The 22837-nt window shown below is 41.3% G+C and overlaps 2 protein-coding genes across 2 annotated transcripts in view; both read left to right on the top strand.

Moving 5' to 3' along the window:
* Positions 1–1315: 1315 nt before the first annotated feature.
* Positions 1316–21544, top strand: LOC124866809 (cell growth regulator with EF hand domain protein 1-like). Its single transcript, XM_047362759.1, has 7 exons — positions 1316–1716; positions 9129–9234; positions 12234–12308; positions 13602–13675; positions 18566–18690; positions 18808–18909; positions 20341–21544. The coding sequence occupies exons 1-7, from the start codon at positions 1707–1709 to the stop codon at positions 20596–20598; spliced, it is 750 nt and encodes a 249-aa protein (XP_047218715.1). The 5' UTR covers positions 1316–1706; the 3' UTR covers positions 20599–21544.
* Positions 21545–21739: 195 nt separating this feature from the next.
* LOC124866624 (dynein regulatory complex protein 8-like) overlaps positions 21740–22837 on the top strand; it is a 3090-nt gene continuing 1992 nt past the window's right edge. Inside the window, exons 1-4 of the mRNA XM_047362502.1 lie at positions 21740–21820; positions 21964–22045; positions 22548–22620; positions 22763–22828. Of these exons, the coding sequence (XP_047218458.1) occupies positions 21811–21820; positions 21964–22045; positions 22548–22620; positions 22763–22828 (231 nt within the window). The 5' untranslated portion in view covers positions 21740–21810. The remainder of the gene's footprint in view (positions 21821–21963; positions 22046–22547; positions 22621–22762; positions 22829–22837) is intronic.

Below are 22837 nucleotides of genomic sequence, written 5' to 3' on the forward strand. Positions count from 1 at the left end.
TGTGGAAAATGAGCTTGTGTTTGTTTATGTGTAAGTAGTTTTATCTAGGGATGCTCGATATATTGCTATCAACATCGGTATCGTTTGAAAGGGAACTGAGATATATATGATAGATAATATCAGTAAATATCGGTTATCGGCCATAACAGCAATATTATTATTGGATATCGATATCGGCCTGAATTTTGGTTATCAGTGCACTCCTAGTTTCATCTATAATTTAATTAACCAATTATCTGGATGAGTAAAAAAAAAAAACAGCCTTGAGGTTCTATGGCGTCAGAAGAAATATTGCCTTCAGTATAAAGCACTTCATCAATGAAGTCTACTTCTGCTCCTTAACTTCCTTATTACCCTGGGAAACAATCTCCTTTCATAAGCTTGACAAATGCAAAATATTCTGCACTCTTGGAAGTTTTTGTTAGGTGGCAGTCTTTTACAAGCTTTTAAAACTTCACAAAATCTCACAGTGCTTGAAACAGTCTTAAATCTTTAGGACTTCTATGTGCATTTAGAACAGCTGATATCATCCTGAATCTCAACAGGCAACTTGCAGAGCTATATAGATATGTGGCATTCGGTGGAAAGATGTTAAACATTTACAGATTTGCATTCAGCTTATTCAATTCATGCTGCAGGAGTAAAAGTAATAATAATTACAATATCATACCTCCTGAGAGTCAAATAAAATGTTACAGGGACACCTTGTGGTCAGATTGTGGAATTGCAGTTCACTTTCCACAGTGATCACTTCTTAAAAAAAGCTGTGGATAAGTGTGGACTAAACCATTTGCACCTTTTTAAGGGGGTGGGGAGCTCAGAGAACATTCCTTATTGTTAGACTAAAACCTAAATGTTTAAGATCGTGAAACAAATTTTAATGTCAGACACAGATAACCGGAGTAAATAAAAAATGCAGTTTTATTGCAGGAAACTCTCCTCAGATTTCTTTTTTGACCTCTTTGAGTCATTAATTTGCATCAGAAAACACAGCCCTAATATTTTCAATCACGCTGTTCAAACGCCCCCCAATGCCACATTGACCCTTTCACAAACTCATGACAGCAAAAAGTCACTTTAATCCCGTTTTGCGTTTTGTTATCAATCTAGTAATTGTTGTCTGATATTTAAACTTGTTTTGTGAGAAAAGGAAAGAAAAATGAAGGAGCACTGTTGATGCATCTAAATATTTATTTAACAACGTGTTAAAGTATTGAGTTTTGGCACTTTTGGCCCTCTAAACCGGTTTTTCGTTTAAAGGTACAGTTGCTGAATGTAAACTGCACAGCATGAAAATCGCCAACTTAGTAAAATTTGCTGCTACAGTAAAATGCTGACGAGACTCCACCCATTTAACCGAGGTGAAAGATGAAAAGTAACTCAGGATTATATAAATATACATACAGGCCGTGAGCAGATTTGTCTGTCGCGCCCTTTGAGGAATGTAACTGTGTGGTGTGGACGTGGCGTGGCAGGAAAATCCCGGACGGAGGAGCACAAAGACAGACTAGGCTCCTCCACGTGGAGCCTGTCATTGAGCCAGACACGCAGCAGTCTCCTCCGCCGCACCGGGCGGGGGACGGCAGGACAGGAGCGGGGGAGGACGCAGAGCCATCAAGGCGGTGCGGGACGGAGGAGAAGGGCTCTTCAGATATGAATCTTTAACTTGCGGAAATCAGCGCTTTTTCCCTTCAGCACTCCTAACTATGCATTCAGGTAGGCCAATTATGTTTAAGGTAAGAGGGGAAGGTTACAATCCGCAGTCACCAGCTGCAGAGCTGCTGCACTGAGGGTTTCACTGACTACAGGTCCTTCTCAAAATATTAGCATATTGTGATAAAGTTCATTATTTTCCATAATGTCATGATGAAAATTTAACATTCATATATTTTAGATTCATTGCACACTAACTGAAATATTTCAGGTCTTTTATTGTCTTAATACGGATGATTTTGGCATACAGCTCATGAAAACCCAAAATTCCTATCTCACAAAATTAGCATATAATTAAAAGAGTCTCTAAACGAGCTATGAACCTAATCATCTGAATCAACGAGTTAACTCTAAACACCTGCAAAAGATTCCTGAAGCCTTTAAAACTCCCAGCCTGGTTCTTCATCACTCAAAACCCCAATCATGGGTAAGACTGCCGACCTGACTGCTGTCCAGAAGGCCACTATTGACACCCTCAAGCAAGAGGGTAAGACACAGAAATAAATTTCTGAACGAATAGGCTGTTCCCAGAGTGCTGTATCAAGACACCTCAGTGGGAAGTCTGTGGGAAGGAAAAAGTGTGGCAGAAAACGCTGCACAACGAGAAGAGGTGACCGGACCCTGAGGAAGATTGTGGAGAAGGGCTGATTCCAGACCTTGGGGGACTTGCGGAAGCAGTGGACTGAGTCTGGAGTAGAAACATCCAGAGCCACCGTGCACAGGCGTGTGCAGGAAATGGGCTACAGGCGCCGCATTCCCCAGGTCAAGCCACTTTTGAACCAGAAACAGCGGCAGAAGCGCCTGACCTGGGCTACAGAGAAGCAGCACTGGACTGTTGCTCAGTGGTCCAAAGTACTTTTGTCGGATGAAAGCAAATTCTGCATGTCATTCGGAAATCAAGGTGCCAGAGTCTGGAGGACGACTGGGGAGAAGGAAATGCCAAAATGCCAGAAGTCCAGTGTCAAGTACCCACAGTCAGTGATGGTCTGGGGTGCCGTGTCAGCTGCTGGTGTTGGTCCACTGTGTTTTATCAAGAGCAGGGTCAATGCAGCTAGCTATCAGGAGATTTTGGAGCACTTCATGCTTCCATCTGCTGAAAAGCTTTATGGAGATGAAGATTTCATTTTTCAGCACGACCTGGCACCTGCTCACAGTGCCAAAACCACTGGTAAATGGTTTACTGACCATGGTATCACTGTGCTCAATTGGCCTGCCAACTCTCCTGACCTGAACCCCATAGAGAATCTGTGGGATATTGTGAAGAGAACGTTGAGAGACTCAAGACCCAACACTCTGGATGAGCTAAAGGCCGCTATCGAAGCATCCTGGGCCTCCATAAGACCTCAGCAGTGCCACAGGCTGATTGCCTCCATGCCACGCCGCATTGAAGCAGTCATTTCTGCAAAAGGATTCCCGACCAAGTATTGAGTGCATAGCTGTACATGATTATTTGAAGATTGACGTTTTTTGTATTAAAAACACTTTTCTTTTATTGGTCGGATGAAATATGCTAATTTTGTGAGATAGGAATTTTGGGTTTTCATGAGCTGTATGCCAAAATCATCTGTATTAAGACAATAAAAGACCTGAAATATTTCAGTTAATGTGCAATGAATCTAAAATATATGAATGTTAAATTTTCATCATTACATTATGGAAAATAATGAACTTTATCACAACATGCTAATATTTTGAGAAGGACCTGTATAAGGTTATTTAAATATTCCGTTTTCCGGTTAATAACTAATTGAACTAGGCAAATGGAGTTCATCCATTTTACCACACTCCCCCACCCTTAAGACCGTTACTCCTCTGAGTCACGGGACAGGAAGTCGGCAATGACATTCTTGTGTCCTGGCCTATACTGGACCTGAAAACGAAAAGGCTGGAGAGACAAATACCATCTTGTTATTCTGGCATTAGTGTTTTTCATATTGTGGATCCATTGCAAAGCTCGATGATCAGTCTCAAGAATAAACTCTTTTCCAATTAGGTAATATCTTAAGGTATCTAGGGCCCATTTAATAGCCAATGCCTCCTTTTCAACCGTCGAATACCTCATTTCTCTTGGAAAAAGCGTCCGACTGATGTACTGAACGGGAAACTGCTGTCCTTCCTCACCCTGCAGTAAAACAGCTCCCAGTCCCACCTCAGATGCATCTGTTTGCACTGTAAAAGGAAGATTAAAATCTGGACACTGCAAAACAGGTTTCTGACACAAACAGTTCTTCAAATCATTGTATGCATCCTCAGTCTCTTTAGTCCACTTGATCTTTGTAGGACTGGATTTTCTTGTCATGTCAATCAGTATAGCAGCTCTTGATGAAAAGTTGGGAATGAGTCTACGGTACCAACCCAGCAAACCCAAGAATGATCTCAATTTTTTCTTAGTGTTTGGCAATGGTGCTGCTGCAACTGCATCCACTTTTCCCTTCTGGGGCCGAATACCTCCACCTCCGATTACATAACCCAGGTACTGCACCTCAGGCTTTGCAATGTGGCATTTCTTGGCATTCATGACAAGTCCGGCATTCTTAATTCGTTGAAACACATCTGCAAGATGTTTCAGATGAGCCTTCCATGTTTGACTGAAGACAACAATATCATCAATGTATGCAGCTGCATATTGCTCAGCACCTCTCAGAACTTGATCCACCAACCTTTGAAATGTCGCTGGTGCTCCATGCAACCCAAACGGCATTACACTGAATCTGAAAAATCCACTTGGTACTCTGAATGTTGTTAAATCCTTTGAAGATTCTGTCAAAGGGACTTGCCAATATCCTTTACAGAGGTCAAGGGTTGTTAAAAAGTTTGCGTTCCCCAAGCAATCAATCAGTTCATCAATTCTCGGCATGGGATAAGGATCAAAAGCAGACACAGAATTCAACTTAGAAAAGTTTACACAAAATCTAAGTTTAGAATCATCTTTCTTTGGGACAAGCACAACAGAACTGCACCACTCACTGTGTGATGGCTCAATGATTCCTGCAGCCAACATCTCCTCAAGCTCATTTTTCAGCTCAGGTAACAGCTTAGCTGGAATCCGGCAAGTGGTATCTCTGATTGGCCGTTGATTTAGAGAATACAGACTGATCTTATGTTCAACTAAGTTTGTCCGGCCTGGCTTCAGACTGAAGAGTTCCTCCGTCATAAGAGACTGCACCTCCTGACGCCTTTCCAATGGCAAATGATGAAGGTCTGGACGCACAGTTCCAGCAGCTGAAGATGGAAAATACTGCTCCTGAGGTTCTTCTTCATCCACCACTGTGCACGCCCACATTGATGTTGAGTTCTGTGGCTGGTCAATCCACTCCTTCAAAAGATTAACATGGAAAACTTGAGGGTTCTTCCGACGATCTGGTAAATAAAGCTCATATGTGACTGGGCCCGTTTTCTTTGTGACCTCATATGGTCCTTGCCACTTTGCCAGAAGACTGCTCTCAGAGGTTGGCAGCAGTAGAAGAACTTTCTGCCCTTCACAAAAAACTCTTCTTCTTGAAGCTTTGTCATATCTTTGCTTCTGCTGTTGTTGTGCCTGAGCCAGATTATCAGTAGCAAGTTCCTGCATCTGTTCCAATTTCTCTCACATTTTGAGAACATAAGAAAGTTCACTAAACCTCTGCTCTGACACAAAACCCTCCCAAGCCTCTTTCAGAACATCCATTGGGCCTCTGACAGGATGCCCATACAGCAGCTGGAATGGTGAAAACCCAGTAGAGGTTTGTGGAACTTCTCTGTATGCAAATAAGAGAAATGGAAGCCATTGGTCCCTATCATTCACAAACTTCCTAAGCATGGATTTCAAGGTCTTATTAAATCTCTCCACAAGCCCATCAGTCTGTGGATGATAGGGGCTGGTCATGACCCCTTGAATTCCTAACAAGCTGTACACATCTTTAAGTAACTTAGATGTAAAATTGGTGCCCTGATCAGTGATGATTTCTTTTGGAATTCCCACTCTAGAAAATAACTGAATAAGACAGTTAACAATCTGGCGAGCCTTTATCTTCTTTAGGGGGAAAGCTTCAGGATATTTTGTGGCATAGTCACAAACTACAAGTATGTACTTATGACCTGCTTTACTTCGTTCTAAAGGGCCAACTATGTCCATTGCAATGCGTGAAAAGGGTATATTAATGATGGGCATAGTGATAAGTGGGGCCCGATCTGCCTTTCTACCTGGGGCCGTTAACTGACACTGTGGACATGCTTTACAGTATTGTACTGTATCACTGAACTGTTGGGGCCAATAAAACCTGGGGGCCATTCTAGAAAATGTTTTACATTGCCCCAAATGTCCTGCCCAGGGAATAGAATGACTCATTTTCAGGACTGTAGATCTTAAACTCTGTGGGATCACCAACTGATCACCATTCTGGCTGCGGCGATACAACAAATCCCCCTTAACCACAAACACTTCTCTTCTTCCTTCCACGTGAGTTGACTCAGGAACACTCTTAGAAAACAATGGTTCAAGTGTAGGATCTTCTTTCTGTAGCTTAGCAACCTCACTGGAATTAGGAAGAGCCTCAGCCTTTAATGGATCTACTGTGTGCTCAGCCATTTTTGTTCCTTTCACCTTTCCATATCTTCTCTGTCTCTTAGTCTTTTTTGTTTTAACAAAAGTGCTAGAGTCATCTATAGGAACATCCGCATCTCTAAAAGGCAATTCATCCCAGCTCAAAGCATTAACCAGTTCCTCCTTAGCTTTTGACCTTGTGACCACCAGTAAACTCTCATCGTCTTTAGCCTGACCGGAATGCTTAGCTATTAGCTCTGCCAGTATAGGAATATCTCGGCCCAACACCACTTGATACGGCAATGTTTGAAGTACTCCTACTGAAAGCGTATAAACCTGACCTCCCACTTCAATTGCAACCTCAGCAATGGGGTAAGATACTTTGTCCCCATGAATACAGCAAATATCAACAGTTGTTCCAGAAAAAATTACATCCTTAGGAAGACTATCTTGTCTAACCAGAGAACGATTGCTTCCTGAATCTAATAGAGCTACACAGGGTTTATCTTCAGTAAACACTCCTAATGAAGGTTCATGTGGCAGACTATCAAATACATTTTTATCATCCTGCCTGACTCGAGTTTGTGTCTCCAAACACATATAGTTTTTACTAATTGACCTCTTTGTACACTGCGCTTTAAGATGACCTACTTGACCACACAAATGACATGATTTACTGGCTTTATGTCTTGCCCCAGATCTGGCAGGATCAGTATTAGACCAGCATTGTCTTGAGTACTTAACTTTAGAGTCAGTGTCAGAAAATGACATGGTTGATGGCATATAAGATGGGGACTTAACTTGACTGAAATCTGTTAACGGTCGACGAGCTGCTAAGAAAGCTTCGGCCAGTTCTGCTGCTTCCTTGGATGTCTTCGGGTTGCGCTCCTTAACCCATGTCCAAAGATCCGGAGTCAGAACCTTCAAAAACTGTTCCAGGACAATGGCATCTCCAATTTGTTCCTTTGTCTTTGTTTCAGGATTAATCCATTTGAGGTATAACTCCTTGATGCGGACCTGCAGTTCTCTTGGGGTTTCCTTCTCTCCAAAAGTACTGGAACGGAACCTCATCCGATAAAAGTCCACACTTATTTCAAACTTCTGCAAGACAGCACATTTCACTTTTACATAGTTCATAGTATCATCCATATCCATGGCTACATATGCAGAACGAGCTCTGCCAGTTAGCAGTGGGGCTAGATGAAGAGTCCATTCATCCTGAGGCCATTGACAGGCATGAGCAATTCTTTCAAAGGTAATTAGATAATGTTCAATGTCCTCACCTTCATTGTAGGGATGCATTTTTGGCCCTTTCCAGCCTGGATTTCTCACCAGAGATGAATACTGTGCTCCACTAGATCGAGGAACCGGATCAGAATCAAGCCTGTCTGGATCTTGTGGACTGTGAGATGGTTCAGAATCAGGTCCCCTCCCTGCTGATGTAGATACTGGAACGTCCGATGACTGCTGATGGGTCCCCTGCTGCACCTGCTGTTGAAGTTGAGCAAACTGATGTCGGATGTGCCTCCATCTGTCCTCCTGGCGTTTGTACTCCTGCTCCAGTTTAGCATCATGTTCCGCTTGTTGTTGCATTAAAGATTGCAAAACTCTTGTCAGTTCAGCCACATTCCCTTGTCCATCATCCGAACCACTTACTGCCCCTTGTTGGTCACCGGCATCATGCGATTTTTCTATGTCACATTCTGCAACTGGCCCCCTCTTTGGTCGGGTAGACATCTTATCCACTCCCTCTTACTTGGCCTGGGATCCCATCACTGCCACCAAATGTGGTATATTGTCGCCAAAGTGGCTGAAGAAGGGCAGCAGACTGATGTTCTCCAGTGTAGCAGGTGGTTTATTTACAAAAAGAGCAACCACAAATATGTACAAAAATGACTTAAACTTGAAAGTGACAAAATAAACATAATTGTACTCAAATCAACCAAAATTAACGTCATGTGCACACAGCTACACTGACCTGGTCCTCCCTCCTTAATTTCTTTCCTGATCTGCTTAAATACCTTCATGCCCTTCCAAACACAATTAACTGAAATGGAGTCTTCCATCTTGCAGGTATATTCCAACATGAGAAATAATGTCAAATCACTGAAGCTACTTCTATCTAGCAACAACCCTGTGTTTACGGTTTAACAATTATATCCTAACTCTAACATTTCAAAACTAATAAACAAAACCCCAAAGTTAACTTAACACTTTAACAGTTTCTTCTGCCCTCTTCACCTGGTACCTCCTGTGACATCACTTCCCTGAAACCTCCAAATACAGGAGGTTAGGCCGCACCTCCTCCTTTAGTTCCTTGAACACAGGTAAGTGGTAAAATCACTAGCTGGAACTAGGCAAATGGAGTTCATCCATTTTACCACAAGGTTAAACCCTAGTCTAAACTTAGAAAGACTGTTTTCTTCATTTAGCCTTATCTGAATCTTGTAAATCTTCAGACTAAACCTTTTAGATTTCACATATTCATTATTTTGAATCTGTATTTATTAGGGAAAACATCCACATCAAAGAGCGACTATTAGCAGAACAAAATGAGCATCAAAATAAGTCATCTGAGCTGAAAACTGCCTGATTGTGATCCCTTGGTTACCTATTGTTATGTCCCTAGCTACTTTGTTTCTGGAAATTCAGTGATTTGTGGTCATTACCATCCAAATAGTGCACTGCCCCTTATTATGTATCATTTTACTTTTCCAAACAAGAATCAGCATCTAAAACATGTCTTCTGTACTTCACTAGATGTTGGAGTCCTTATTCAGTGTCCAGCTGTGTGGATATATTTTTTATTTCAGTATTGGACTAAAAAGATTTGATGTGTGCAGAATAAATTGAATGTTTGTCATGTAATGTACTCACATCACTGTATTTTCAGGTCTGCTCATGGCGTATCAGCTGGACCGGCTGGTCCCACGTGTTTTGTCTCTGTACGTCCTCATAAATCTGTGCCTGGCAGCACCAGGGCTACCTGGGTCACAAAGGTAACCTAATCTCTCCATTAGAGAGCTTCTCTGTCTCTTCTTGTCTCTCATTGTATTTACAGTTTTTCAAGCTAAAATTAATGCTGAAACATATAAAGTTGAAACCAGATGTTCTCACTTTCTGATATTAAATCTGACTAAACTGTTCCTGCTTTAGGTCAGTTAGGATTGCCAAATTAATTTGATCTAATTAAATTATATTTGTTCATTAGCAGAATAATAAGCAAAATAATGTTGTAGAGCATTTTTTTTATTTTCTTCAGCGTAAGAAGTCGGCATCCATTTACTTATTATTTTGTAGAATTGCCTTTTTACCTTATGTTTGAATCGGGGGCCCTTTATTAGGGGCCATCCAGTCTCTACAAGCAGAGCAGGAGTTTGGTTCGCATTGCTGGCACTGAGTCGGACCTGTTCCCGGTGCATGTTGGACTCCGGCAGGGCTGCCCTTTGTCACTGGACCTGTTCATAACTTTTATGGACAGGATTTCTAGACGCAGCCAAGGGCCGGAGGGCGTCTGGTTTGGGGATCAGAGGATTTCGTCTCTTCTTTTTGCGGATGACGTGGTCCTGCTGGCCCCATCTAGCCAAGACCTACAGCATGCGCTGGGGCGGTTCGCAGCCGAGTGTGAAGCGGCTGGGATGAAGATCAGCTCCTCCAAGTCCGAGGCCATGGTTCTCGACCGGAAAAGGGTGGCTTGTCCTCTTCAGGTTGGAGGGGAGTTCCTCCCTCAAGTGGAGGAGTTTAAGTATCTCGGGGTCTTGTTCATGAGTGGGGGAAGAATGGAGCGGGACATCGACAGACGGATCGGTGCGGCTGCCACAGCAATGGGGACGCTGTGCTGGTCCGTATTGGTGAAGAGAGAGCTGAGCCGAAAAGCGAAGCTCTCGATTTACCGGTCGGTCTACTTTCCTACCCTCACCTATGGCCATGAACTTTGGGTCATGACCGAAAGAATGAGATCCCGGATACAAGCGGTTGAAATGAGCTTCCTCCGTAGGGTGGCCGGGCACTCCCTTAGAGATAGGGTGAGGAGCTTGGCCATCTGGGAGGGGCTCAGAGTAGAACCGCTGCTCCTCCACATCGAGAGGAGCCAGTTGAGGTGGCTCGGTTATCTATATCGGATGCCTCCTGGACACCTTCCTCGGGAGTTGTTCCAGGCATGTCCCACCGGGAGGAGGCCCAGGGGACGGCCCAGGACACGCTGGAGGGACTATGTCTCTCGGCTGGCCTGGGAATGCCCTGGGCTCCCCCCGGACGAGGTGTCTGGGGAGAGGGACGTCTGGGCGTCTCTGCTGACTCTCCTGCCCCTGCAACCCGGTCCCGGATAAAGCGGAAGACGACGAGTACGAGTACGTGCCTTTTCACCTGTATGACCTGTGTCAAACGTTAAGGTTAACTTCCAGAAGCTTCTCACAATAGTTTGCTGGAACTTTGGCCCGTTCCACCTCACAGATCTGATGTAACCGAGTCAGCTTTTATGGCCACCTTGGTCACACACACCCTTTCAGCTCTTCTCACAAATCTTCTATGGGAGTGAGACCAGGGCTTAATTAGCAGAACGCTTTGGTTCATTGTCCATTATGAAGAGCCATTTGTGCCCAAGATTTAGCTTCTTGGCTGATGTCTTGAAATGTTGCTTCAATATTTCCTTATAATGTCCTTTCCACTTGATACAATCCATGCTGTGAAGTGCACCAGTTCCTCTTTCAGCAAAGCACACACATATAATGCGGTTGCCACCTCTGTACTTCACAGTTGGGATGGTGTTCTCAAGTTTGGAAGCTTTGTCCTTTTTTCCTCCAAATGTAACAATGGTCACTATGGACAAACACAGTCTAGTTTTATCAGACCTCAGAACATGTCTCCTAAAAACTGTGACTATTTATTCATTTATTTAACTGCAGTCTATTTATGTAGCTTTTGGAGTAATGGCGTCTTCCTTTCTGGGTGGCCTTTCAACCCATTATACTGGACTTGCCTCAGTGGATAAAGAGTTTCTGTCACCAGCTTTGGCCAGCATCTTCACACTGTTCACTGTTTTGATGTTTCTCACCAAAAAACATCCCTCTCTTGGACACACAACCCATCTCCTTCCTGAGAAGTATCGTTGTTGAACTGTGTTTATACCAGTGGCGATTGCTCTAAGACTGCAAGAGAAGCTCAGTTTCCCCTAAAATGTCAAAAAATAAGTGATCAAATATATACTGTTGTGTGTACATGTCATTGACAAAATATGCACTACAACGCGCTCAACTTTTGTTCAGAATCAGCTTCTTATCACTGTTAACGACGCGGCTTTCCTCTCACTCATTCCCGCAGCTTCACAGTGCTTTAAACAGTGAGTTCAACAGCGAAGCAAAAACGCTGGTCTTTGTCCCACCCATCGGACGCTCAGCGTCTCTGGGGTCTATGGGGCAGTGGGCTGGCCTCAGCTGGCTCGGACGCTCAGCTTCTGCATGATGATTGGATGATCTGTCTGAGGCTGAATCCCTTTTTGATTGACAGGGAAATGAGCGAATCAGCGATCTTGAAATTGAGCTTCCCCTCCTTGGAAGACCAGCATCCGCAGGTTGCTGGTTTATACCCGCTTATAATTGCTTGAACAGTTGAACGTCAGACATCTGAAAATTGCACCCAGTGATCAACTAGACTTTTGGAGATCCACAATTCTTCTGATTTCCTGTTTAAAAAAATCTCTGTAATGATTCTGGCATTATGCTTCAATATCAGACAGTAAAAAATGTGATGTGTCAACTGAAGTTCTATCATGAATTATTGTTTAAATAAATAAATGTCTATGATAAAGGGCAAAGGCATCAGAATAGGGAAGATTAAACAGATTTCTTTAAAAACATGGCATGTAAACACGTTTCTTATTGAAAAAACAGCACTGATATGTTTCTTGTTTAATAACAAAAATGAGTAACACAAGACAGCAATAGATCTATGTTTTTGTGTGTTTTTATTTGTTTTTATTTCTTCTCTTTATTTCATTTAGAGAAGAGACAGTAGATGTCCATCCCCCACCAGCAGGACTGCTCAATCCCTTCGGCTCTGGAGAAGATGAACGCAGGTGAGTGGTTTTTAAATGAAGCACCTCTACCCCATTGTGAACCATAAATTTGATTTTTCTTTCTGTCTGCAAGAAAGTCCATTTAAAGGTTATGTCCACCTCACCACTTACGTTGCCCATTTCTTTTTTTTTCCTACATCCACATTAAGGTTTTACATCATTGCTACAGATAAACAAGTTCAAAACACAGCATAAAATGAAATTATCAGCCATTGTTTTTGTCAAAGTGCTTTCTTAGGGTAACCTTGCTAAGTCTTGCACGGCATAAAACGTATAGGCAGCATTGTTCAGGTTGCAGTGGACTAAGCAACTACTGTCCTATCACTCTGGACTTCGGTATCTCTGTAATGCTGATGATGCGGCCAGGGCCTAAGTCTAAAAAGATTGCATGTGTAGTGGCACTGGTGTTTGTTATAATTATTGCTAAGAAATCTCAGCGCAAATGTTTGTTTAATCATAGTTTTTACCAGTTCATCCAAAAAAATCACTTCTTTTAGGGAGCAAAATAAGAGAAGTGTTTGTGAGATTATTGGCATCAAGTTTGATGTTTATGACAATAATTATGCAGCTTCTTTTCACTGATAAGATTTATAGATGTGTCATACTGTGAGGTGGATATAAATGTTTTGATAAAGCAGATGGTATTTGCACCACCCTGCACAAACTGCATGATTATCTGCAGAAGGCTTGTTAGCAAAATGGCTTCTAGTGAGGTGCTGACGTCTGAACTTGGAAGGGAGAAAGCATTTATCTTTAATTTGAAAACCCCGTGGCCTTACTGCTATTTCTATTCAGAAATTTGATTCAGATTCCATAACCCAGCTGAAAATATTCGCTCATGTATTTGAACCTGTGAAAAGGAGTGTAGTTACCACTTTGTCTACACGGATTTATTGATAGTAGCCTGTTTTACATGATATGTTTTCCATGCTGTTCCCCACAGTATCATCGCAGTGGCTCAACGTAAGTATTGATTTAGGGAAAACCTGAGGGTTACATCATCAGATTATAAAGATAATCTGCACATATTTAAAATCCTCACTCTTCCTTCTCTCAAGGCTCACAATATGTTCAGAATATTGTTGTTTCTCATTTTAACAGAAAGAGGAAAGTTAAATGTGGTGAGAATGTTGAAATTAAACTGGGTCGGGGTTTCTGTGGCAAAAAATGAATAAATTAAGATGTTAATTAAAGTATTATTGGTGTAATTACTTTGAGTTTTTTATCTTTCACTTCCTGTTATTACCAACTAATATTTGAGCAAATTGTACAATGAGCTGTCTGTAATCACAGGTTGTTACAGAGCTACATTCAGCACAGTCTACAGAACAGCCAAGGGGGACCTGAGATCAGTTCCTGGGAGCAAGGTAGATGGCACCTCCCGCAGATAACACTTAAAATCTAAAATCTATACAGACACATTTCAATAAATCAGTAAATCACTGAAAATGTAATTTAATTCAAAAGGTAAATAATTGTATACAGTGATAAATCAAGCTGCACTGACATTTGACTTCATTGCTGCCAATATCATCCCTGAATGTACAAACTTCACTATGGACCTGAAGCAACTTGGATTTATTTGCCTCTCCAGTTGTCCTCCTGACTTTGGGAACTATATATCCAAATGATATTCAAAATGTACTTTTATCAAAGACTACTTTGCTTCCAAATCCTCTCAAGGTTGTGGCTCTCCCTATGCAGATCTTCCTTCCACTCAACTTTGCCTAAATATGCTTGCATACAGAACTCTGAACAGCCAGCCTGTTTAGCAATAAAGTTTTATGGCTTACCCTTCATGGGAAGGGAGTCAGTGATTGTTGGACAATTGTCAAGTCAGCAGTATTCCCTTGATATTGGCCATAACCTAACATTTCTGCATTAAAAGTCCTTTAATTGTTTTTTTGTAACATACAGATTTTCTGATAAGCTTAATTTTTGGTTTTCAATAACTGTAAGAAATAATCTTTGAAGCAGAAATAAACAGTAGATATATTATACAGTATGCAATAAATTGAGTTTCACTTTTTAAACTGAATTACTTGATGAAATCGCATTTATTGAGATGCACCTATATTAGTAATTTTAGCATTGTGTATTGTATATCAAATGTGAATAATGTCTGTTTATTGGTGTTTTTGAGCTTGTAGTGTGGAGCTCACTCCATTTCATTATGCCAATAGTAAAGTTTCCATCTAAAATGTAAGAAAAGCAGTCTGACAAAAGAGTCCCCCACCCTAGAGTCCCAAGAGTCTGAGTAAGGTGGATGACTGGGGTCACTGCTTCAAATATAGAGCGGTTCTTCCTGTAGGCATACTACTGTGGATCATTATCTACATTGATCTTACTGTTAATAAGGTCCATAACTAGCTGCTCAAAGCATTTTATAATTATTAGAGTGAGAGCCACAGGACGGTAGTTGTTCATGCTTTCTGCTCTGCACATTATAGCACTGGGATGATAGAGGAGGTCTTAATTCTAGAATTGCGCCGCTCAAGGTGGCAGCAGGTTGGAGTAGCTCTGTTACTTTTGATTCCGATTTATTCTTTTTTGGGAACTATTCCTCTTGTGGTGGATGCAGTTGATTTTTTTTGTATGACTGTCCACTCCAGTGTCAGATGCTGCGCAGCTTGGAGGGTTTTTCTTAATACTTTCTATTTTTGGACATTTGTTATGATGCATTGCCATGGCAACGGGGTTGTTTCTTACAACCGGGAGCAGCTGATTAATATCTCAAAAGCTCAAATAATACTTCAGCTACAACCCCAAATCCCTGATGAGTTGAAAAGGAGACGCCGTGGATGCAGAGCAAGAGCTAAGAGAAGAGAGTGAAAGAGGAAGTTCAAACCATCTCTTCCGTCAATTTTGATGGGCAATGTGAGATCGTTGGGAAACAAGTTGGATGAACTCCAAGCCCTACAAAGGACCCAGCCAGAGTACCGGGTATGCAGTATCATGTGTTGTACTGAGACATGGCTGCAGGATCATATCCCCGACTCCAGCGTCTCTCTGCCGGGCTTTTTAACCATACGAGCAGACAGAGATTTAAAGAGGAGCGGCAAATGTAAAGGAGGTGGACTGGCAGTACTTGTGAACAACAGATGGTGTAATCCAGGACATGTTACTGTGAAGTGTCATCTCTGCAGTCCAGATATTGAACTGTTGGCAGTAAGTTTTCGTCCATATTATTTACCCAGAGAGTTCACCAGTGTTATTTTGGTAACAGTTTACGTTCCACCTTCCGCTGTTGCTGACACTGCATGTGATGTCATCAGCTCAGTTGTTGCTGAGCTAGAGACACAAAACCCCAATGCTTTTGTGGCAATTTCTGGTGATTTTAACCATGCTTCACTCTCTGCTACACTTCCAACGTTTCAACAATTTGTCAGCTGCTCTACCAGAGAAAACAAAACATTAGATTTGTTTTATGCAAATGTCGAGGACTCATACATCTCTACAGCATAACCGCCTCTAGGCAAATCAGATCACAATCTTGTTTTTCTCTGCTCGAAATATAAGCCCCTTGTTCAGAGGCAACCTGTAATAAAGAGGACTGTGAGAAAATGGTCACAGGAAGCTGAAGAAGCTCTGTAAGGTTGCTTTGAGGCTACAGACTGGGACGTACTGTGCCAGCCACATGGAGAGGACATCAATGCCATGACTGAGTGTGTAACTGACTATATAAACTTCTGTGTGGATAACATCATTGCCACCAGAACCGTGAGATGCTTCCCCAATAACAAACCTTGGATCACCAGTGACCTGAAGGACCTGCTTAACAACAAAAAAAGAGCCTTCAGAGAGGGAGACAGAGAATTATTGAGGATTATACAGAAGCAACTTAAAGTCAAGATAAGAGACAGCAAGGAGGTGTACAAGAAGAAGCTGGAGAGCAAGCTCCAGCAAAACAATATCAGAAATGTGTGGACAGGGATGAAGAAGATCACAGGCTTCAAGCAGAAAGAAGATCAGACCGATGAAGGTCTGGACAGAGCCAATGAACTGAACACATTCTTCAATAGGTTCAGTTCAGAAACCTGCTTCACATCCTCCTCTCCTGCTCACAGCCAAACAGACATTCCATCTTCCTTTGACCCACAGGACCCACAGCTGTCCAGTAACACCTCACATTTTTTATCTTCCACCTCAGCCCTAGACCCTTCTGCTTCTACATATTTGCCTTCAACCATATCAGAAGATGCTGATGCTTCCTTTGCTTCCCCCTTCCACCTGTGTGTCTCAAGAAGTCAGGTGAAGAGACAACTGGAGAGACTGAATAGGAATAAGGCTGCAGGTCCAGATCATGTCAGCCCTAGAGTCCTGAAGGCCTGTGCAGAGCAGCTCTGTGGGATTCTGCAGCACCTCTTCAACCTTAGCCTGGCCCAGAAGAAGGTTCCGGTGTTGTGGAAGACCTCCTGTCTTGTTCTGGTACCAAAGAAAACTCACCCATCAGTCCTCAATGACTATAGACCTGTTGCCCTGACATCTCACATCATGAAAGTCCTAGAGAGACTCCTGTTGGCCCACCTGAGTAAGCAAACAGTAAACCATCAGGACCCCCTTCAGTTTGCTTATCGCTGTGGAGTTGGAGTTGAAGATGCCATCATACACCTGCTTCAACAAACCCACTGTCATCTGGACAAAGCCAGCAGCACTGTGAGGATCATGTTCTTTGATTTCTCCAGTGCATTTAATACAATCCAACCTGATTTGCTTTGTCAGAAACTCCAGAAGACTCAGGTGGAGGCCTCAACAATCTCCTGGATCAAAGACTACCTGACAAACAGACCACAGTTTGTGAGACTGAAGGGTTGTGAGTCTAACCAGGTAGTCAGCAGCACAGGAGCACCACAGGGGACTGTACTCTCACCATTCCTTTTCACTCTGTACACCTCAGACTTCCAGTACAAGACAGACTCCTGTCATCTGCAGAAATACTCGGATGATTCTGCAGTCGTGGGGTGGATCAGAGATGGACAAGAAGCTGAGTACAGGAAGGTGGTGGACCGCTTTGTGGCATGGAGTGGAAACAATCATCTCATTTTGAACGTGACTAAAACAAAGGAGATGATTGTAGACTTTAAGAGAAACAGGAATAAGTCAAAAACTATTTCCATCATGGGAGAAGAAGTGGAGGTGGTGGAGGAGTATAAATACCTCGGTGTTCACCTGGACAACAGACTAGAGTGGAGATGCAACTGTGAAGCCATCTACAAGAAGGGACAGAGCAGACTGTACTTCTTGAGGAAGCTTAGGTCCTTTGGTGTTTGCAGCAAGATGCTGCATATCTTCTATAAGTCTGTTGTGGAAAGTGTGATCTCTTCTGCCATCATCTGCTGGGGAAGCAGCATCAGAGCCAGGGACTTAAAAAAACTCAACAAGCTGATAAAGAAGGCTGGCTCTGTTCTGGGGACTCCTCTGGAACCTCTGGAGATCATTGTGGAAAGAAGGATTCTTCATAAAATGAAGAACATTATGGAGAACCCTGAGCATCCTGTTCATGAGACTGTCCTACAACAACAGAGTGTCTTCAGTCAGAGGCTTCTTCAGATCTGCTGTAAGACGGAGCGCTACAGGAGATCCTTCCTACCCACAGCCATCAGCATCTACAATGGCTCTTTGAGGAAACCTTCATAATATGAGCTATAACAACATTTGATTTCCCTTTGGGATTAATAAAGTATTTTTGAATTGAATTAAAACACACCACAGTCTGAGAGAGTGATAGATTAAAGATGTTAGTCCAAACATCTCTCAGTTCAGCACCACATCCCCTCAGCACTTTTTCTGGTATTTTGTCTGAAGCTGCTGCTCCTCACATCATGAGCCGACACAGTGAAGGACAGCTCTGCTCGAAGGACAGTTAATCTGGAAGTGAGAGCGGGGCTGGAACATTCAAAATGTGCATAGAAAGTGTTATGGGCATCTGGGAGAGATGGATCTAAGGGGCATTCAGCATCCCTCATATTGTTATTAATAATTGTTTTGTGCCTTCCACATCCTTCTGGAATCATTGATAGCAAAGTAATCTCGTATTTTAAGATCATATTCCCTCTTTGCTCTTTTGATTCCACTCAAACTGCAGTTTCCTTGATTTTAATCTGGGTACTCAGACTTCCTCCAACAGTAAAAAACATGAATGCAAGGTTAATTGTGAGTTCTAAATCAGGAGTGAGTGTGAGCCCTCTGTGAATTTGCAAAGTAAAATTTAAAGGACAATAACTTTAGTGTATAACATATTTCTTTCTTTGCTTCAGAGGTGTTCTTCCTGTTTCGTCTCTATGACTATGATCGCAGCGGGTTCTTGGATGGCTTGGAGATTATGAAACTGCTCTCTCACTACAACTCCCATCATGCACTTGGACCAGAGATCACTGAGCAAGTAAGTTGAAGTGACTGAAGGAGTGTGTTGGTGGTTTGTGTAAATCATTGTAAACATGCATGCTTTTTCAGATTATTATGGAAATGTACCTTTTATTATGTTACTTTCTGGGTTCAGGTGGTGTCGATGGTAGATTTCTTACTACAAACTCAGGATCTAAACCAGGATGGTCTGCTGGACCCTTCTGAGCTGCTCTCTCCTTCGGTCATTAACACACAGGTACACTGACAAAATAAACTGTTAGAATTCAACCAGAAAAATCTGTATAAGTTGCATACATTGTGGTATTTTTACAAAGAAAAATCTGAAAAGTGTAACATGAAATAATATTCCTAACCCTAACCCCACCCCTCTCCATTAATTGGAGCTTTATGGAAGAAAGCCATAAGATGTTACATTTGCAGTTTAAAAACAAGTCATGTGGGGGACACAGCAAACATGAGGCAAGGCTGCTCTGGTCCGAAGAGCCAAAATGTGAACTTCTTGCAAAACACGCCATTCCCTCTATGAAACATGGTGGTGGCTCCATCGTATTTGGGGATGCTTTCCCTGTGCAGGAAAAGGGAAGATGGTAAGAAGTGATTGGAAGACAGATGAAGCAAAGCATGTGTGAGACTGCAGATGCCTTGGGTCTAGGGTGAAGGTTGACCTACAAACAGGACTACAACCCTAGACATACAGCCAGAGCTTCAGTGGAATGGTTTATGTCAAAGCATTCATTTCTTAAAATGGCCTAGTAAAAGTCCACACCTAAATTCAACTGAGAATCTGTCAAGATTTGAAAACTTGAGTTCACAGATGGTCTCCATTCAACCTGACAGAGCTTGAGCTATTTTGCAAAGAAGAATGGGCAAAGGTTTCAGTCTCAAGATGTTCGAAGCTGGTAGAGACACACCCCAAAACAACTGCAGCTGTAACTGCAGTGGAAGGTGGATCTACAAAGTATTGACTCAGGAGGGCTAAAATAGAAATACATAATAACTTTCAGATTTTTTCCAAAGGAAAAAGACACATGATTTGAGAATTATGTATATTTTTTCCTTTGGCTTCACAGTCGTCTGCTGCGTTTTCTTTTCGATTTCATAAAATCCCAATAAAACACATTGAAGTTTAGGGTTGAAACATAACAAATTGTTAAAAAGTTTTATTTCTGAGCATAAATTATGTACATTTTACAGCTAAATGAAAAGAGATACATTTGTTAAATTCAAATTAATGTTTTACAAAATTAGTTAAATATTATTTTTAAGATTACTTGTATGTGCTCTCTTTCATACTCTAGACTTGAAAACTTACTCAGGGTTTATCTGCTTAGCTGTTTTTCTCTCCCAAATGAACTGAAGGAGCTACTACTGTACTTGACTTCGAATCTGTCTGATTCGATTGAATTGACTGTGTGAAGTGCCTTGAGACAACATGTGTTGTGAATTGGTGCTATATAAATAAACAGAGAAATGGATAAGCAGGTATAAATAATGTATGAATATATAATTTTAATGGCTAATATCTAATGTCCTCTAAATTTCCCTTTTATATAGCAGATTTAATCATTCAATGATGTACTGTTACATTCTGATATATTGAGCTGCAAAATTAAATTCAGCTTCATTGTTGTTAAAGTAATGCTATTCACCACTATCTACCTTAAAGGGCTCAAGCAACAACAAAATGGCTCATCAAGAGCAGGAGCTGGCAGATGAGAACAAGCTATCAAACACCATCACTGTGGAGGAGAATGCAGGAGCAGGGGAGCACAGGGAGAAGCAGCAGCTCGACATAATGGCACTACAGGAGGAACCAGTAAAGCAAACAGAAGAACGTCAAGATCAAGAAATCTTTAATGCCTTAGCAGAAAAACAGGAGCAGGCACACCATGTCCCTGTGCATCAAGGACAACCAGAAATCTAAATAAGCTCAAAGACAATAAACCACTTTATGGTTTAATGTCTTTATGGTTTAACAGATGGCTGTTAAAACGCTGTGCCTGTTCAAAGAGTTCCTGTCACATTAATTTCACGTTCTTTCAGTGAAAAAAATGATTTTAACAGCTTTTTACACAATAAAGGTTCTAGATTGAACTTCCATAAATTTAAAAGCTATGATACTTTGCTAAGTAAGTCTGTTCTGACATCTTAGACTATATATTAACCAGTTCATGGGACTTCCTAAAAAGCTGACCAAACTCCCACTTCAGATGAAATTGTTACATTAATGAACACATTCAATGGAGTTTATTGCATGAATGATATCCTGGACTGGTTTGTAATCCTGTGCCCCACCTCCAGCCGTCCCACCTGTACACACCCTACATACGACCATTCTGCATAGAACAGTAACTTTTGATTAATAAGCTTGCAGCAAAAGGTCATTTTTGACCATGCAAATATGCAACAAAACAACTGAAAACATGTTTCCTAGTATCACCATTGGCAATGAGTCACATTCCCTATATCAAACCCAGCCACTAATGGGATTTGTCATCTCTTTTCAACCTTAATATTTGTTTTGCACTCAACTACTAGTCCCAAGGAGTGCAATTAGACTGTTGTTGATTTAAACTGGTCTGATATATAGTCAGCTCAGAAAAATACTGGTGGTGTGCAATAAAACAGCTCATATCTTTTACCAACTCTTTGTCTTTGAGTAACACAAATTCAACACGTTTCAAAATGCTCGTCTTTGTTATCACAGTCAGAAGAGATCACTTGAAATACCACAAAAAATTGTCACATTTTTCTTTTTATCAGTTAATTTTAAATCTGCTGGCGGGATATAATTTGTTGGTGTGACTTGTTTACTTTTTAAATCTTGTTTAAAGACAATGTGTTAAAAAATAAAGTAAGAGTTTCAATGATTTCGTTGTGCCTTATCGGTCTGATTGTACTTAACATTTTTGTTGGATGTTTTTATTAGAATTTATGAGAATTTTTTTTTTTTAAAGAACTGACCGAATCTTTTTAAAATAAAGTTAAAGCAGTTTATATGATTTCTTAATCTATTTATTTGTGTGTTTTTAAAACGCATTTTAAATTTAATTTTACGTATGGTATCACCGGAAGGAAATCTTTCCTTCGCGACACAGGTCGGTTGCTGGGCAACAGGAGGAAAACTTACTGAAAGATGGCGGAAGGTAAACCAGGTTCGCACGAATTAAGTCAGTTTACTGATTCAAAGTTAGAATAGTTCTGTAAATAATTTTTAGGACATATATAAATAACTCAGGGTTGTATCTTTATAAACTCGCCAGCGCTTCGTTGCTCGTCTCTGTTTCAGAAAACATTTCAGCCGTTAGGAAGAAGATAACGGCCGAATTTCAGCTGTTTGACTACGAGAACAACAACACGGTGGACGTCCGGTGAGGAAAGCTTTAAGTCACGATACAATTCTTGTAAAATTGTTTAGTAAAATATAACTAAAATAATAGGTTGTTGTGTTCATTTTTTTTAAAATGAGGAAATGGGAGATGACGGCTTATTAGAAGTGTAGACATTTCAGACTTTACTCTTTTTGAGATTGTAATAATTAATTTTTCAGACTTTGAGAATCTGCACATTTGTTTTTGTTGTTTTAGTTGAAAATATAGATTTTATTACTGGTAAATCGTATTTTTATTAAATAAACAAAGAGTAAAAATGTAGACTCAACATGATAAAAGACTGACCAGAAGAAAAATAAATATGGCTCGACTAGAAGTTAGAAAGAATAACTGAGTCTCTTTTTTTTTTTACTGCTTTCTTCTATTGATGATAACTATAAAAAAGCTTGAAACCAAACATTGGGGTCAGATGTAGTGTAGTTTCTGTATGAAGCAGATCTATGCCAAAACTCTCTGAACTAAATGTATGTCTGTTTTCCAGGGAGATTGGGACCATTATATATTCTCTGGGCTGCTTCCCCACTCAAGCAGACATACGCGAATTCATAGCCGAGGTTAGAGCAGTCTTTATGCTTATTGTTCAGATACATAAAGGAACCCGTCATATAATAGGCTACTGTTCATGTGCAAATAGTTCAAAAGGAGCAAGTGTCAGTTTAAAGAGTAAAACCCAAGAACCTTGTTCTGTTTACCCAGGTGGAAGAGGATAACTCAGAAATTGTACATCTGGAGAAGTTTCTTCCAGCTATGACCAACGTCCTGGTAAGGAGA

Source organism: Girardinichthys multiradiatus, chromosome 4 (genome assembly GCF_021462225.1).
Source record: "Girardinichthys multiradiatus isolate DD_20200921_A chromosome 4, DD_fGirMul_XY1, whole genome shotgun sequence".
Classification (NCBI taxonomy): domain Eukaryota; kingdom Metazoa; phylum Chordata; class Actinopteri; order Cyprinodontiformes; family Goodeidae; genus Girardinichthys; species Girardinichthys multiradiatus.